At 40.9% G+C, this 17,778-nt stretch overlaps 1 protein-coding gene across 1 annotated transcript in view; it reads left to right on the top strand.

Annotated features, from left to right (window-relative positions):
- SCLT1 (sodium channel and clathrin linker 1) overlaps positions 1 to 17,778 on the top strand; it is a 511,633-nt gene that overhangs the window by 335,867 nt on the left and 157,988 nt on the right. Inside the window, exon 15 of the mRNA XM_086962162.1 lies at positions 10,055 to 10,200. Within this exon, the coding sequence (XP_086818288.1) occupies positions 10,055 to 10,200 (146 nt within the window). The remainder of the gene's footprint in view (positions 1 to 10,054; positions 10,201 to 17,778) is intronic.

Consider the following 17,778-nt stretch of genomic DNA (forward strand, 5'->3'; position numbering starts at 1 on the left):
GCTTCTTTTCTATTCCTCGGAACTGCAAAATCTACAACTTTTTGTTTAACCTGCGGGATCACCTCTCTGTGACCTTCATGCCAATTGATACCTAAAAACTTGACATTTTGGGATGGACCTTGTAACTTATCAGGATTAATTTCCCAACCTTTTTCACGTAAGCAATCAAGGATTTGATCTAATTGAGTCTGAACTTGATCTTGTGTTTCGCCTTGAATTAAAATGTCGTCAATATAATGACACACTTGAATTTGCGGGTGTATAATTACTTCGGACAAATGCTCCGCCACCAGCCGGTGACCGATCGTAGGACTATGTACATAACCTTGAGGAAGACTTCTAAACGTCATTTGACGCCCATTCCAGGTAAAACTGAATTGTTCCTGACACTCGGGGGCAATCGGGATTGAAAAGAAGACATTAGCAATATCAATGGACGCATACCATGTACCTGGATGCTTTTGAATTCTTTCAATTAAAGTAATAATGTCTGGTACTGCAACAGTTAAAGGGGGTGTGTGTTTGTTCAGTTCTCGATAATCAACGGTCATGCGCCAAGAATTATCGCTCTTGCGCACGGGCCAAACAGGATTATTCCAAGCAGACGTAACCGGAGTTATAACTCCTGCGTCAACCAAATCCTGAATAGTGGCACTAATCTCTTCATGGCCACCTGGAATACGATATTGTTTCTGAGAAACCACTTTCGTAGCTTGAGGAATTTTTATGGGGGGCATCCGTAAACGGCCAACCCGTACGGGTCTGGACGATATGTAATGTTTAGTTCCAAATTGATAACAACCGTCATCCAAATGCAAAGTCATTCCTTTTAAAATATCAATTCCAATTATATACTCCAAGAGTGGTACAACTAATACAGAATATTCTCTTCGGGGAATTCTACCTATTCTCATCTCAAGTGTAGTTTGCACTGCGGGAGTCTCCTTTCCACCTAAACCAGTAATTGTGAAAAATTGGCCTTTGAATTTCTTTGATTTACCATGAATTAGAGTGGCCTCCACTCCTGTATCTACCAATGCTCGGGCCCTTTGGATATTACAATGTTTCCAAAAAATGTCAATATCTACATAGGGACTATTATCTTTGTGAGCCCACCTGCGTACTGGAGCTTGACCTATTTCCTAGTCATTTTTACTGCGTTCTGTCAACCAGGACAAATCAGGGTAAATGCTCTCATGTTTTTTGGGTATCAAAACATCTTGTTCATATCCATCCCCATTACGAAATGGATTTTTGTCATCTGCATAATACTGTGAATTATGATCGGAAAGCCTGTGTCGATCCTCCCTTCTCCTCAACTCAGGGGACTGATCCCTTTCATCTCTATATCTGTTGTAGACGCGATCGTCTCTCCCCCTTTCTTTTTCCCCCTCTCTCCCCTTCACTTTTTCACGATGAGGGGACACATCACGGTCATAGCGCCGTTCATCACGGCGGTCAGAATCCATACGACGCCTGTCGTCACCACTGTCATCAGAATATTCACGATCACAATCATTCTTACGCACACGACGGGCACCCTCCTTTCGATCCAAACCGCGCTTACGAAACATGTCCCATAAGCGATTATTAGGTTCACCGTCAATATCTTCCTTTTTCACACCATCAGCCAACAGTGCAAGAAACATATCACGTCTAGAGAATTTATAATCTCCAGCAGTACGACCTTCCGGTCGAGATTGTCTCTCAGATTTAAACCAGTCACCCAACTCACCAAGCTGACGGACAGATTCAAGCACCATGGACAAAGGATTGCCAGTTTGATTAATCAACAAAGTCATCATAACCTGCTTATAAGCAACAGGGGAGGAACGATAATGCGATTCCGCACAGAAGATGTCAATAAGCCATCTAACAGCCTGTCAGCAGTACTGAGAAAAATCGCAGTTTTCATCACCTCCTCTTTCAAACGCTGCGACGCATCGCGCAAAGTATACCACGGCTTGTCATTGACAGGCCAATCAGACTCAGTAGGGTATTTGTGATTACAGACATCAGTCGCTAGCTGGAGTAGACTAATTTGGCCGGCACCATTAAAATTACGAAAATTATCTTGTACAGTAGAATCAGAACTCAAGGAACAAAAACGCAAACAATCACCTGCATCCAACATGATACCTGCAGCACCTAATTCATAAAGGCGCACCGTCCACGTAAGCAAAGCCTCACCAGGCCGTTGTCGAAATTGTTGCAAAATGTCACTAACTTCCTGTTGAGTAAAATCTTCAATACTATCCATATGAATACCATTAGGATTACCAGGAGCCTGTTGTAATTTGCGTCGAAAAACCGGGTGTGCAGAAACCTCCGGACGAGCCTCCGAAGAAGCCCGATCCATAGATTTAGAGGAACAATCAGGACGAGATACGTTACCAGAACGGTAAGAGCGACCACAGTCGCTAGAATCATCGTCTTTGTCACAAGAAGCAGACTTAAAATCACGGCCGGAGCAGGAAGACTCGCGCTTGTCACCCTCCTCAGCCGAGGAGCCAGAATCAATCGAGTCCCAGATATTACCATCCCACTCGTCGGGGTTCCGATCCAGTCCGGCTTTCGCCACGACTAGACGCACTTTCCGTTTACAAACACGACCGCGACGGTGTCTATATTTGTATTTTGCAATACGTACAGCAGCCCTTTCGGCTATAGTCTGATAAGTCTCAAGTTTGTCGGCAAGCAATTTATTTTGACATCGAGAAGGGTATGCGCATTCTGCACTTCAACAAACTTTTCTTCCATATCCACAAATCGCTTCTGTAATTTAATACATTTCTCATGAAGAATTCTGTATGCAGTCAAAACAATCCAACCTCTGCGTCCTAAAATAGGAAGCTCATCACCCTTCACTACTGGCGCCTTTTGCAAGCAAGAAACCACATCAGCAGGCTCCACCTGCTCCAAACAAGAAGTCCAATTCTCACTCAAACCAGTAGAATCGGCCCACTCACGGGCCAAGGCCTCATAAGGCGTTGATTCCCAGCCGGGAATTTCAACAGGCAATTTGAAAGTACATTTCGACTTTCGAGAAAACATTTTGACACACAAAAAAAAAATATATATACACAAATATCAACAAAGAAAATACGTACGAGCCGAGCGCAAACCAACAAGATCAAAACGATACAGCGCACACAGGCTTCGTAAATAGTTCGTGACGCCAGATGTAACAACCGGATTCTCGAACCAGATGGGATCAGCTCCTTAGAGCACCTCCAACCCAGTCGGAACGTAATCACCTCCCTCCTTAGAACGTATTTACAATAGATATATATATATATATATATATATATATATATATATATATATATATATATATATATATATATATATATATATATATATCTCGTACCTAAGGATGGGGAAAATAGCAATACACATGCATAGGTTTTCTACAATATCCCATTCATACCAGCTAGTCTCACGGCTACTTAGGCCCAGACTAATCTACCCTGGGGCAGTTCTGATTATGTACCATTACACACTGATCACCATCAGTGCTCACTCGACACGCAATCCGGCGTGTCTTACACACTGAGCTGCAGCCCCAGTGCTCTCTTTCCCCCAATTCGGTCCACAATCCGGTGGACCTAGACACTGGTATCCCTCCCAGTGTTCTCTCACTCACAGCCCGATCCGCAATCCGGCGGATCTATACACCAGTCTCCCACCTGGTGCTCTCATTAACGCCGCTTACCAATGACGATCACTCTCCTATGAATACCTTTGGAAGGAATCTCTCATTGGCTACTCGGGGTGATACTACAATAACAGGAATTAGCACAACTTGCCAAATTGAATCATGTACCTTCTGCTCTCAGCATCAAATGGTCCCTCTCTCCCTCATTATTCAGTCACCTCTTACCTGACCGGGTTTTACATCCGTTCATAAAAACGATGTCTGACTAGAAGACCAGGTTACCCTGATTGAACAAGAATACAAGGCACATGTTGGTTCACTAAGAACTGGGGTATTTTATTACAATGATTATAAACACAGTACCATACTATAACATATATCCTGCAAAGAAAAGTGAAAGGTTAGAATGTGTACATTATACTAAATAGGGCAGAGATCACCTTGTGAGCACGAAGTCGGGGTTCAACAGTCATCTAGGTTCCCTTCTCGTCTGTGCCTTGGCTCGTCTCGGAATCACACCTCAGCAGTCACGAGTACACGTCTGCACCGCTATGCTCTGTCTCCTCTGCTTCCCTCCAAGTCACTGGAACCTTCCTCCTTATTAGCTGCTGTCTCTCTCTGTCTCCAATCGCTCTGCGCTACTTCTCCCTCTTCTTCAATCTTTCTCAGAGAGTATCAGCTTCATGATCTTTCTCGGACTTCAAAATGGCGACTGTCTGCCTGGAAATAATTAATGGCATTGATGCTAACGGCTAGCTGCCGCCTACAGACTGACTGACTCACTGCCTAACACTCTCGCTAATATGGAAGCTTGTCCTTTCATGGAAAGTTACGGCCAGTAACCTGCCGCCCACCAAATTCTTGTACCTCCCCGTACCAAGGACACGTTCCCAGCTGGCCAGCCTGATGTTGTGTCTTCGGAGTGGAGAAAAATACAGTCTTTCGATAAGGGCCAGCCTGAGCCGGTTCTCTCCAAGCGAACAACACTTCGAAACTAAAACATTACACTTGGCCTAGAAGCATCTCAAGCTGCCGGGGCAGAAAGCAAGATGGAGTCTCTCCCGTTTGAGGCCTACAAGGCCCGAAATAAGCATAACTCCATAGAAGGTATACTAACACTCTTGCAAAAGGACGGATTATCACTAATACTAATGAATGTATCCCCTAGCTTAAGTTTATAAGCCCTGATCTAAGGAAAAGGGTACGAAAGTGCATTACTGTGCCTTATGAATAGGCCCTGTTTATAGTTCTAATCCCTGCACTAGAAGGGTAATAGGCTGGAGTCACCTTCAATCATTCTCCCTCAAAAGAGGGCCGAAAAAGTCGGTCAGAACAAATGTGCAGACCAACAACCTGAATCTCAGCTGACCACACTTGCTACCTACACCTGTCCATATAGTCACAACAATGTTATATAAGAATTACCACTCCACTACCTACTAAAGTGAACTGATGTGACACAAAAAGAGCACCACCCTGGTCATCAGGCATGACACCAAAATATTACAAGTACACTCATTTTAAACCAAGCTCAACCTTCTATCCATCTGTCAAAGAGCCTTATTGAAGGCTTATTTAAAATGCTTCTACAATTCAGTGCAATGCAATATAATGCAATATAGTACATGAAACCTCTTGCTTGCTTCATTCAATCTATGCATCTGAAATTGCACACATACTCAGGTGAAATACAATTGATTTTCAAACGTATTACTGCTAGGGGATCTTCGTCTATCACCACAGACGCTCAAGACCCCTTTCCTTTAATTCTGACTATTGTCTAAAAATAGATGTCTTCATATTTTTTAAGCCCAATGTAAACAAAACTGAGCTGTTGAATACAAGAAATGCTATTTATCATTGGTCCCCCTTCTCCCCTTGACTAGAGTTGTGCACAACTCTGTACATTTGTGCACAACTGCCTGCGATTGTACATTGGCTTTGATCGGTCCCTAGAGCCTCAGATCTCAAATATGGTGAGGTCCTGTTTCTGGTAGGTCAAGCGACTGAAGTCAGTGCTCCCTTATAAAACTTCAGAACAACTTTTCTGATGGGTACTTCTAACTGTAGATGAATCCTTACCATAGAATACTCTGCAGGCACTAAAGTGGATCTGGCAAAGGTCTGGGGCGGTGTTGTGTGGCACCGAACCACCTCAGAAGTGATGGAGTGGAGCTGCATATAAGTGTCAGACCAGCGCAATGGCGTCAGTGCCATTCTGTGAAGAAGGCCATTTATTATGGAGTTGTTGTGTGACCCCACTGTGTAATAAACTCACAAACTTGTCTTGGGTCCAGTCAGGCTTGTATGCAAAAACATAGATAATCCTTAGGTAGCTGTGAATTCGAGCTGTTAGGCTTTGTCAAAGGAACAAGTGAAAAGCATTAAGAAGTACCAAAACATCAGAACAAGAAAGAAACACATCACAAAGGAAATCCAACACCAATTTATAAAAATAACTTTTATTTTTCTGAATTCTTAGACTCCAAAATAAATAAAATTCACTGGAGTGTTCTGGAAATGTAAGTTAATAAGCAAACAATAAATCACTACTTTTTATTCAAATCCCAAACAAGCATTTTTGACTACCATGGTTCGGGTTACTTGAACACTTTTGTAAAGATGTTTTAAGTGATTACTCTAGCCCGCTTTGGATGACCAACTCCAGCAGGGAGCGAATCACAGGGACTTAGCAGGACAGTTACCTTGCAGTCCAGACGGTTTCCAGTCCAGTTCCAGGTCCTGTGGGCAGTGGAGGGGTCCTGTTGTAAGGGATACAGGATGCTGATCCAGTGACGGGTCTTCCTAGAACCACCCCTAGGTCCACGAACACGGTGAGGCATCTTTGGCCACAGGGGTTGATGTCCCTCGAAGTCTGGTTTAAGTCCAGCCAAAAACCAGTTGCCATTGGTCTACTGGTCCCCAGAAGCTGTATGTCACCAATCCCAAAAGTCAAGCCCCAAGTGTAGTCCCACTCCAGGATGCGGTTCTGGTGTCAATCCAGAGGCCTTTCTTATGAGAGGTCTGCCTCATTGTCAGAGTCCTCTGGTAAGTCCAAATCGAAGTGAAGTCTAAATGCAAATATACAAAGCAAAGCGGGAGTCGACCCCATCCTGCCACTTCGCGTCCATGGAGAAGACATGAGGGCATCAAGATGTTAGTCTCCTTTGTGGTCCCTGATCCCCAAGCTGATCCAGGTGCACCCCAAGGTTCCTGTATCATTGGCAATGCTGCTGCAAACCGAGGTATTCAAAGAGGCCTTATGGCTTATCTTGGACCCCAAGGATTTGCAGGGGCCTCTATTCAGATTACTACCAGTGGGGCACTCTTCAGCACTGACTAACTCCCTTGTAACTTGGTTCAGGTCCAGTGCTGACTCTGGTACTAACGCTTACTCTTACACCTGGATCCAAAAGCGCAAAGACCTGCGTCTAGCCTACAGAGCCACTGGAGTGAAGCTGTGCAAAAGTACCACTGACAATACAAGACAGCAGTTTAGTAGAGAACGCACATCTTTACTGCAACATGACCTACCAATGTAGAAGGGTTATTGATGGGAGGGCATGAAGGGCATTCAGCGGTGTGGTGGACCAGAGCATCACCTAAGCCTGTCCTGATGTCCTGGCATAAAACATCTCTAGTCTCACACAGTGTGTCTGTGTGATCCAGAGAGAAGAAAGTTACACACCACGTATACATACACCAGACAACACCCTAGGCATAGATTAAAATGTGTGTTCTGTTCATGGGCAAGAAGTGAAAACATGTAAACAGCACAATAGCAGCACAGTCTGAATTCAGGTATTCTCTCCACCCTGTATCTCTGTTTGAAGCCTGGAGCACAGCAAGAGTCGAAAGTCTAGAACTGTTTTTAAATCTAGTCTAAGCGTTGTCTACGAAATATGTTGTATTCACTCAATGGGCTTTGACCACGCCCACCGCTTTTCATTTGTTCTTTCCTGTGCCTTTCTAAATTCCTTACTTTTGCGTGGTAAATTGTTAGATTATTACATGCTGGTGTTACATTTGACTGTATGTACAGAGTTTAAAACACACTAATGTTACATTAATTGTTATTTATTCTTTTCTTAGTGTGCTGCTGTTTTCAGGAATCATTTTGTTTTTGTTAATTCAAGTTTATTACGTTTTGGCTTGTGTCTTATTTAGGAACTTGTTTGTCATGACTGGTTATTAGACCATTATAGAGTCCGTGATGGCTTCTAATTGTGTTAAAGCTTTAGTATTTGTACTAAGTTTTCAAGTTCTTTGGATAAAATGTCTTAGATGTGCCTATAAACATTAATGAAATCTCTTATTTATCTTCAGTTATTATTTTAGATATAATTGGCGCATGTTGTGGGTGAGGAGAAAGTTAATTTAAGGGTTCTCAGGCAAATGCATAGTTTCTTAATTGACATTTGTACAGTGGCTTATTTAATAGAAGGGCATGAATAAAACATTTGTTATATCCCGTTGTACAGTGGGCACGCAGCATTTTCCTCACAATTAAATGCTTGAAATGGGTTAGTCTTCATGGCTGCGGTCAAATTTCATATTTTGCTTTTTAATTCCTATCATTACTCTTTTTAGAAAGTGGGCAAGGGAATTATCCTTCTTAAATATATACAGCCTGATACATGTTGGAGGATTGTAAAAGCCATTTCAGTTTTCTCCATAGATTGTGGGATGGAAATAACTTTCTCAACAAATGTATTTTATTTGATTGGATATTGTAAAGCACACAAATGTTCAGAGGGATGCCCGGTCCCTTAATTGTCTGATTCAGAGAACAAGGGACTAAGTAGAATGGATCCAAGTTTTATGAATCTTGTAGTACAGTACAGTAGTACAGTTGTTTGTTTAGTTGTTTGTCCTGCAGTTGTAGCATGAAGGGAGTCGTATGAGTGTAGTAATGAAATCCGAGAAATAAAAGAGCCGACATATTTTGTACGACCTGAAACCTGGCAAAAATGTATCACTTAACACAGATATTAAGAATCCATAATCTAGTTGCAAAAGAAAAATTACCTGAATAGCTGTTTTGTGGCATGCAAATGGAAGAGAGTTGCAGATCGTGTATTGAATACTGATAAAGTAAAAACACACAAAAGCACCTTATTGATTTAGGTGGAAACTAAAAGACGGTTTAGAAAAATAAATGCATTAAAGATTGAGGGTAGATCTTTTTGTCGCCAGTTGTGAAACCAATGTGGAGGATCTCCATCCCACTGCTTGTACTTTTGCCTTTACTCTGTATTGAGTTTCAGCGTATTTGCATTCTTCTACTTTACGTAACCCCAGATGGGAGACCATTCGGAAAGTGGATTTGAGTATGGTTGGAAAAATCCTCCAATTTGATTGTCTTCAGTTTAAATTAAAAGCGAAGTTCATTGGACCAGTAAGGGCATACACATAAAATAGTGCTTGGCTAGAGATAAAAAGAGGATTGAAATCAGGGCAATTGAACAGCTTGATCTCGATCTGCCAAATAAGATCTAACGTATTTAAGTGTATTTTCTCCATGCTGTTTGGTTGGCCATACTAATAAGGAGTGTCTATGCTGCAGAAGTGTCTTAGTATTTATGCATTAGTATTCAATTAATCAGCTGAGGATCACTTTGTCTAAAGGAATGTTTCATAAGCATGTGCATCCCTGCGAACACTTATTGGTTACTAAAATGTTCTGTGAAGCATGCAATCCAGCATAAACTACTATGTCCTTCGTATGCTTTCCTGTAGCTGTTACCTAAAATATTATTAACGATGACTAGAACCGTTTGCTAAACATTTAAATATAAGGGCATGGACCCCATTAACCTTCCAGACCTATAACTTATGATTGCCTACGAGAAAGCACAGTGACAGATTTCACAAGAGGAGCTATAATCTGACAGGGCTCCTCTTTCCAGCTTCTGTTTATTGGGTTTTGCTTTCAGTTGTCTGGTGTCTAATGACTTTCATGTAAAAATAAAAGTGTGCAAGGTTGAGTTTAGTTGCCCAATGCCAGAATTGCTACATAGTTTTTGAAACAGAATGCGCTTCACTGCTGAAGGTCAGTCAGTGCTAATTCTTTTTAGAATTAAATGATGTTTTTAGGAGTTGTATTTAAAAAAAAAGCGCCAATGCAGTATAAGGGAGCTATGAAGCAACAATGAATGTGATGTTTTTCTCGGACTATGATATGCAGTGGAAAGTGTGCCTATCTTCTTATACTTCTCAAGTTTTTTCTTATATTGTATACAAGAATGAGGTTTTATATTGACAATTGAAAGATTTCTTTTACATCACGTTTCCTGTTTCGTCCTTCTTTGACATAAAACTATTATTCAAAATGTTGCTGCTGTCTTTAAAAATGAACGTCTTAAGTCTAGTTTACATGTTATGATCTTTTCATAGGTGTACCGTGAAGGCAGAGAAAATGAGGGTGATTTCAGAAAGTTGGAAGTGCTTCACCAAAGGTGCCTGCTTGCAGAGCGTGCAAAAGATGACCTTCAGATAAGCCTTCAGAGTGCACAAAACAAAGTGAAACAACTTGAGATAAAGTAAGTCATGTTTATGCAACAGTATGCAGCAAAACGTTTAATCAGTGTTAAAACAATAGCTCGATGAAATAATGTGGGAGGTTGCTACGGCTGGTTCTCCTTAACACCAGTAGATTTTGACGTATAACCACCGATTCCTCGTCATTTGCATTCTCTCAGGCGCAACAATGCATCTGGGAAAATTTCCTGTAATAACTTCCATGCTCCTGCCTGTGACGTCATCAGTTTCTGTGATGGCTGTATCCCACCTCTAGAAATGACAAGATGGAGCTATGTATAAGTACAACTACTCCTGGGCGCTGATGTCCGTTCCTTTTTTTCCCTGATGCGGATCCAGAGTTTACTCCCATTGTTTTTTAGTGTTTTTCAGATTCTACCCAAATTTTTTTTCAACAGTATGCAGTGATGCCTCCACCTAAAACCACAGGTTTTACAACTTTGGCCTTTAGGAAACAGATGTTGATGATAGACTTGCACAACATCTATCTTTGGTACCTTGGATCCGAATAGGATTCCAAAGCCTGTCACAAATGCACCCTGAAGTAGCAGGGAGTGAGAAGTCAAGCTGTGCATCGCCAAGCACAAAAAGTGGGTCGGTCCTATGGAGGTCTTGAGCCAGGTCCTGGATGTTGCCTTTAGTTGAATCCAAGATGTAGTGGAAATGCAAGTCGAGATGCAAGCAGAAGAAGGCTAAAAAGAGATTTTTCCAGGTCCCATCATACCTTTTTTAGGGTGAAGTTGTGCGGTCTACATATAAAAGCTGTGACTGCTCTGGTGGTGTCTGATTTGGACCCAATTTCAGGTTTGAAGCTGTTGTGCCCCTAATTTCCCAGACCGTCTTTGACCTTGCAGCAGATTGTGGCCTTCATGACAGTGATGCTGTTATTTTGGTCCCTCTGCTGCCCCGTGAGGCTCCCAGTTGAAATTCACCCACTATGTCCTCCCCCTCACCGTTCAGCCTCTGCTTGGTCCTCAGATAATGCAAGGCCCTCGTCTACTTTGTAGTCTCAGTCCGCACTGGTATTGCCATGCTCTAAAGATTCTCAACAAAGCAAGTTGCCAATACTGCTAATCTGATTAAGATAAATTTAAATGCATAATGACTGAAACAATTGTAGCATTATGACACGACAGATAATGGCTGGATTAGTCTTTTTTTATTTTTTAGAATGTTTTTAGGTATTCAAAAAAGCAATATTTCAAAAATTCTAAAGTAATTCCAAAGAGGGAGAGGGAGTATAAAAGTTTATCTAATTTTGAAAAAGTGAGTTAATTTAGCAAGGATAAACACACAGAAAGGAGAAAGATACTGAAAAGTGTTTGGTTCTGCAATCACATATCTCATTCGTCACCTGTCGTTCAGTCTACACACTTATCCTGTCCATTCATCTTTCATTCAAAAAATGTGTGAGTAAAAAAAAGAAAAGAAAGAAAGAAAAACGTAAGTAGCCTCACCAGGGTTCAAAGCGAACCTTTTTTAATGTATATGGTGGGGTGCTATTTTTAGTTTCTGGTTGTTTTATAATAGTAACATCATAATCAAAAATAGGCCATCAACATTTTTTACAATTTCATTATTTTACAGCAATGTTATTACAAGATTAGCCTAAAAAAAGAAGGGAGGTCAACGCGTTTCGAAACCCCTTAATTCTGGGGGTTCTCTTCAGGACCTTGGGGGGATCAATCCCTGTCTTACTAAATAGTTCAGCGTGGTTTTTTTAAAATTCAAATAAACTGCGATGTTTTTCAATGACTATCAGACTTCTTGGGATAGTCAGTTATACCACATTCAGTTGTCCAAAAACAATCGTCGTAGTCTTCCCTGGACGGGAGAATCTTCATGAAGTTTAATCGGCGTTAGCCCTGCAGCTTCTAATACGTCCCCTGATTTCTTATTCGTTCGGGCGGGTCTCCTCTCGATACAAACAGCTTCTGGCAATCCACTGATGAATTTAAAAAACCACGCTGAACTATTGAGAAGACAAGGATTGATCCCCCCAAGGTCCTGAAGAGAACCCCCAGAATTAAGGGGTTTCGAAACGCGTCGACCTCCCTTCTTTTTTCAGGCTAATCTTGTGATAACATTGCTGTAAAATAATGAAATTGTAAAAAATGTTGATGGCCTGTTATTTTTGATTATGATGTTACTATTATAAAACAACCAGAAACTAAAAATAGCACCCCACCATATACATTAAAAAAGGTTTGCTTTGAACCCTGGTGAGGCTACTTACGTTTTTCTTTCTTTCTTTTCTTTTTTTTTACTCACACATTTTTTGAATGCAAGATGAATGGACAGGATAAGTGTGTAGACTGAACGACATGTGACGAATGAGATATGTGATTGCAGAACCAAACACTTTTCAGTATCTTTCTCCTTTCTGTGTGTTTATCCTCGCTAAATTAACTCACTTTTTCAAAATTAGATAAACTTTTATACTCCCTCTCCCTCTTTGGAATTACTTTAGATTTTTTGAAATATTGCTGTTCTGAATAACTAAAAACATTCTAAAAATAAAAAAAGACTAATCCAGCCATAATCTGTCGTGTCATAATGCTACAATTGTTGCAGTCATTGTGCATTTAAATTTATCTTGATCAGATTAGCAGTATTGGCAACTTACTTTGTTGAGAATCAAATACGGCGCGGCCTTACTGCGCTTTAGCCAAACCCTTTATTGTTTCATGCTCCAAAGATGCCGGTTCTGGTCTCTGCCCTAATTCCATTTCTGAATCTGCCTTCACTCAGACCTCGGCCTATGTCAGTCTGAGTAGTAACTAATGCAAACTCTGTGGCTTGGGAGGATTTGCCTCCTGTTCCTTTGCTTTGTCGCCCCTACTATAGGAGGTTGAAAGCCATTTTAGATACTTACTCCTATGTGGTTTAGGGGCTCAAATAAGTGTCCTACAATGATGATGAGGATGTGGACAATTTACTCCCTCCTCATTACCATGATGCTAGCTTGAAACTCAACCATTAGAATGCCAGTGGTTTGGACACCTTGCCTAAAAGTAAAATGGATTGAACTATTGAAAATAGGGCATCCTGTGGTAGTATGTGGAGCTGCAGAGGTTCTGGATTTACATTGGCTCACTGTAAAGCCAAATGCAAACTTACTGACTGAAATCTTGCAACCTTGGCAGGCTATCAACCACTGAGCCCTACTGATGTAGCCCTGACTGAGACTGTTATGGCAACCTGACCTAAACTTTGTTCTGCACTCCCTGTGAAATGCCTGATGGCTCGCCAAAGGCCTGCTCCTGGGAACCTGTCTTTGACACAGAAACTTCTGATTTTGGTGAGTTTTGTTGCTCAAGCTTTGTACATATGAACTTTGGGACATGGTGGGTGCCATTTTGCCCACTTTCCTGTAGGAATTTCAGTCTTCCTTTGCTTAAACCGTACATGACTGCCAGAATGTGGTCAAGTAGGTGCTTAGAGTTGCTCTGGACACCACAGAATGAGTTGGTTGTTTTGCATGGGCAGAAGCATCATCATATGACATGCGTGGATGCATGCTACCATTTTCTCCATCATTGATGGCCTGCCATTTGATGGCGCAAGTCTCAAGGTTGCTCTCCAATTCCACCTATGGTTCAGAGGGTACTCAAGAGGGTTTGCATCCTAGCAGGGGCAGCATTCAGTCAGCTCAGCAAACCGTACAGACTTTGTATGGCTCAGAGGGAGAGGTGGTGACAGAGGCTGTGGCCACCATTAGATGCATATAGGAAAAAACTTTTAAAATGTTCCCTATATTTTACCATAGGGAGATCTCCAACCAAGTGATGGAGATCTCTCTATGGTTAAAGTATGGGGAACATTTTAAAAGTTTATTAAACTTTGAAAAAAATATCAAAATAATTTTTATATAAAATATTATTGTAAACTAAGTTTATGTATTACTCTTAAATGTAGAGCAAAGGAAAAGGATGCTACAGCACTATTAATTTGAAATGCATCTTTCATTTAAATATATCAAATAACATTAAAAAATCCCCACCTAAAGTTAAAAAAAGCTAATAGTGTAGTATGTATTGCTAAATATTAAAATTGATTTATAGAATTAGTTTAATTATATATCAGTAAAATGCAATGTTGTGTTATGTTTTAATTAAAAAATGTGTGTTAAAATATTTTAACATTTAAAAAATGAATATGTATTATTTTTTGATATTTTGCTTAACGTTAAATTTATTTTCTTAGCTATTTTAAATCATTTAATTTAGCATTAGTTTTATTGGGTTTTATTTTAAGCCTCTATCTGCCTTATTTTCTATGGGCGGGTTTTGGAGTAGCAGTGGTTGGTCTTGTGTCATGCTGGACTTAGTTCAGCTGTGAGCCAGCGTAATATTGTATTGCTTAGTGGTCCCTCTTTGGCTGTAATAACTTTATAAAAGCAGTTTGTGATTATCAGTGGGCTCACTCTTTTGTGGGTGGGTGCATGTAACCCCACTTATTCCTCCCTAAACATCACCTATTTAGCAGTTAGTACTCCTCATTTCTCCCGTTTGTCCCTCTCGCATTTACTACTAAGTATTTGTGAGATTCTTTCCATGGAAAAGATGGGAAAGGTGAATATTTAAACTCGTAGGTTTGTGAATAGCGATTTGTAATAATCTAGTAGTACTATTGTAGTACCAGTAAATGTACTACAAAATGCAGTTTGGGAATAGGCCCCTGTGCCTTTAAAGGCATTTCCACTTCTATAACGAGTCTATGACATTGAAGCCATGGCCCCAAAGTAGCAGCCTAGTTCCTTGGTCCCGACCTGGATGGTTCTGAGTCTTCTTGGTCTACTGGCAATGTGCATACTGCTGGTTCGTCATGCCTATTGCCCCACATCCATACTCTGCAGTGAAATGTTTACATTCATATGCCCCAGGAGTGGGGATGCTTCTTGAACATCTGCATAGCAGCACAGACAGTGGGAGATCTTCAGTAGTGGATGGCAGAGGCAAAATGGACATGTCTCAGACCATTATGCCTTCCCCATCCAGAACTTCCCTCAGGCCATTCACAAACTTGTTCCTGGTGGATGTTGAGGCATTCGTCATTGAGGCACTCAACATTGGGGATATTTGCAGGGACTCATTTACATTGAGATACTCTTCTCTGTCAAGTCATTTCGATGCCTAGTCGTTGTCATTCCACTTGGATTCACTTTTAAAACCTGCAACATCTAAGTTCATGCCCTGTGTCAAGGCCCTGAGTTAAGAGAAGGATGAACTCCTTTCTCTTCCATAACCTGTAGAATACTTGGCTGAGGACCTTTTGCCCATCCTGGCTGCAGAATATGATCTAAAATCTCCACAACAGCCCATGCCTCCATTGTCCACAACCATGAAACGTCAGGTTGCATGAATGTTCTATTAGGTAAATTAAGGATGGCTAGCTACAAAGAAAAGAGTGCCTCGCATGGGATTTAAGAACACCCAAATACCCTTAAAAATAAAGACTTGTCAAGTGCTCTCAGCCCAGATGAAGGAAAAAAGCAGATAGGCATTATCCTCCGGAATATCCCAAACAAAAGGCACTGGCGGAAGAGCCTCATCTTGCCTTCCCCTTCATAGAGGTTACCTACCAGCTTCTCTGGACACTATTGCCTGCAACACTTCACCTTGCTGTATCTACTCTCCAAAAAGAATACACACCACCTTGAGAGACCTATTGGATGATGTGCTTACTGTTCACTAAGTCACCAATTGGCTGAATTTGAGGCCATCCCTCCTGTGTCTGAGCCTACCTTGTTTTGAGAGACTGCTCCGTGAGCAAGTTGTTCCCTCAGAGGTTCATGAAATGTAACTTCGTATTGCATTTCAGTGAGTAACTGCTCTGTGTGCCAAGATTAAAAAAGGCCAGAATGGGTGGGAGATCCTTTCATCTTAAGGCTGCACACTTTTGGATAAGCTGCCGGGTGCCTTGAGAGCAACTGGAAACTTGCTGAGTTTTAGGAAAAATCTGAAGACATGGCTTTTCCTCAAGTAGACAAGGTAGAATACAGTTTTTGGTATAAAATTGCTTAAGCGAAGTTACCTGCGCAAACTGATAGTTTGCATAGCGCCATGATGCCCGCTGGGTGAACACTGCGCTCTAGAAATGTTTAACAACTTTGTATTGCATTCAAAAGTATAACTTTGTATTGCATTCAAGAGTGACTTGAAAAAAAAGTCACCTGTTCTTTTTTTTTTTTTAATACAAAAAAGCCAAAGATTAGTGAAGCAAATTGGAAGAAAATGAAATTAAGAATTTCAATTCCAAGGCTAAGAAATGAGCAGCGGAATAAAAAATAAAATACGGTTCTATCTTTGTGTTAACCCAGAAATACAAGTACAGGAGAGTAACTTCGAGGACAAAGAAGATGTGGGTCCATGTTAGCAACAGCAAGTGGAAGTGGCTGAAGCTGGGATAAAAAACAGGAAGGTAGAAGACGAGCAATAGCCAGGCAGATGGCACAGATGGGAAACGCAACAAAATAAAGAGGGACAAATGTAAGAATTATTGGATTGAAGAGCATATAAACGGATGGATGTGAGTGAAAATAGGAGGAAAAATTAAGTTTTCAAAAGCCTACAATTGATAATTAATACCTGAAGAAAGAGGAAATGAGAATTGAAATTGAACTGGCAAAAATTAAATAAGTAAATATTTTGCAAAGCAATCCATCCCCAAGAGCTATTACTTTGAAAAGTTTTTTAAAAAAAGAATGGAAAAATAATATGCACCTATACGTTAGGCCAGTGGTTTCAGGTATAACTAAGCACACATTATATACCTTTGTCACTTCTTCCCCTTTTAGACTTCTACAAACAAAGTGTGAGTAAACATACGAACCTTCTGAATCTGTGCCTTTTTTCTTTGTGCCACACTCACACCAAATTCCCTAGTATTATCTGCCACAAAAACCTCTCCAGTGCTTTGGACTGTTTTCCTTAAGCTCCTCTGGGAAGATGGGCTTTATGAGGAGGAAAGATTATCAAACACTGGCCACCTCACTTACAGCTGCCATGTCCTCTGCTCCTGTAAAATAATACAGTGGAGGTGCGTGTAAAACTTTGAAAAAAACAAGAAAGAATTTCACATTTCAAAAGACGTTCTGATCAACTCTAACTTGGTGATAAGTGCAGGCAAAGTCAAGGACTAATTTGCAACCTGACTTACTAACCCTACGTGCCCAGCAAAATTCTTTGATCTTTCCTCCATAGGCTCTTCTCTTTTTTCGATACTCATATGGATGTCTAGATTCAGCGCATGAAAAATGGAGTTGAGATACTGAAATTAGCAGGACTCGAGAAACTCAAGGTGTTACCAGCTATCCACCTCCATAGAAATTCTGGAGGCCAGCGGTGTTATGTTCCTGTTTAGAAATGACAGTAATATCATCAAAGTTGTTGATTAAACTTGTGCAACAGAGCTTTAAAACATATACATCCACATATCCATTGTAAAAAACCTCCTACTTTTTAAGCGGACATATTTATTATTTTCGGCTGCAGGTTGTTGCTGCATGCAATTTTGAAATGCATGGCAGAAGCACAGCTGAGGCAAAGGTAACTCTGTCTCCATTGGCTTCACAGTCT

The sequence above is a fragment of the Lissotriton vulgaris genome, chromosome 3_1 (assembly GCF_964263255.1).
Source record: "Lissotriton vulgaris chromosome 3_1, aLisVul1.2, whole genome shotgun sequence".
Taxonomy (NCBI): domain Eukaryota; kingdom Metazoa; phylum Chordata; class Amphibia; order Caudata; family Salamandridae; genus Lissotriton; species Lissotriton vulgaris.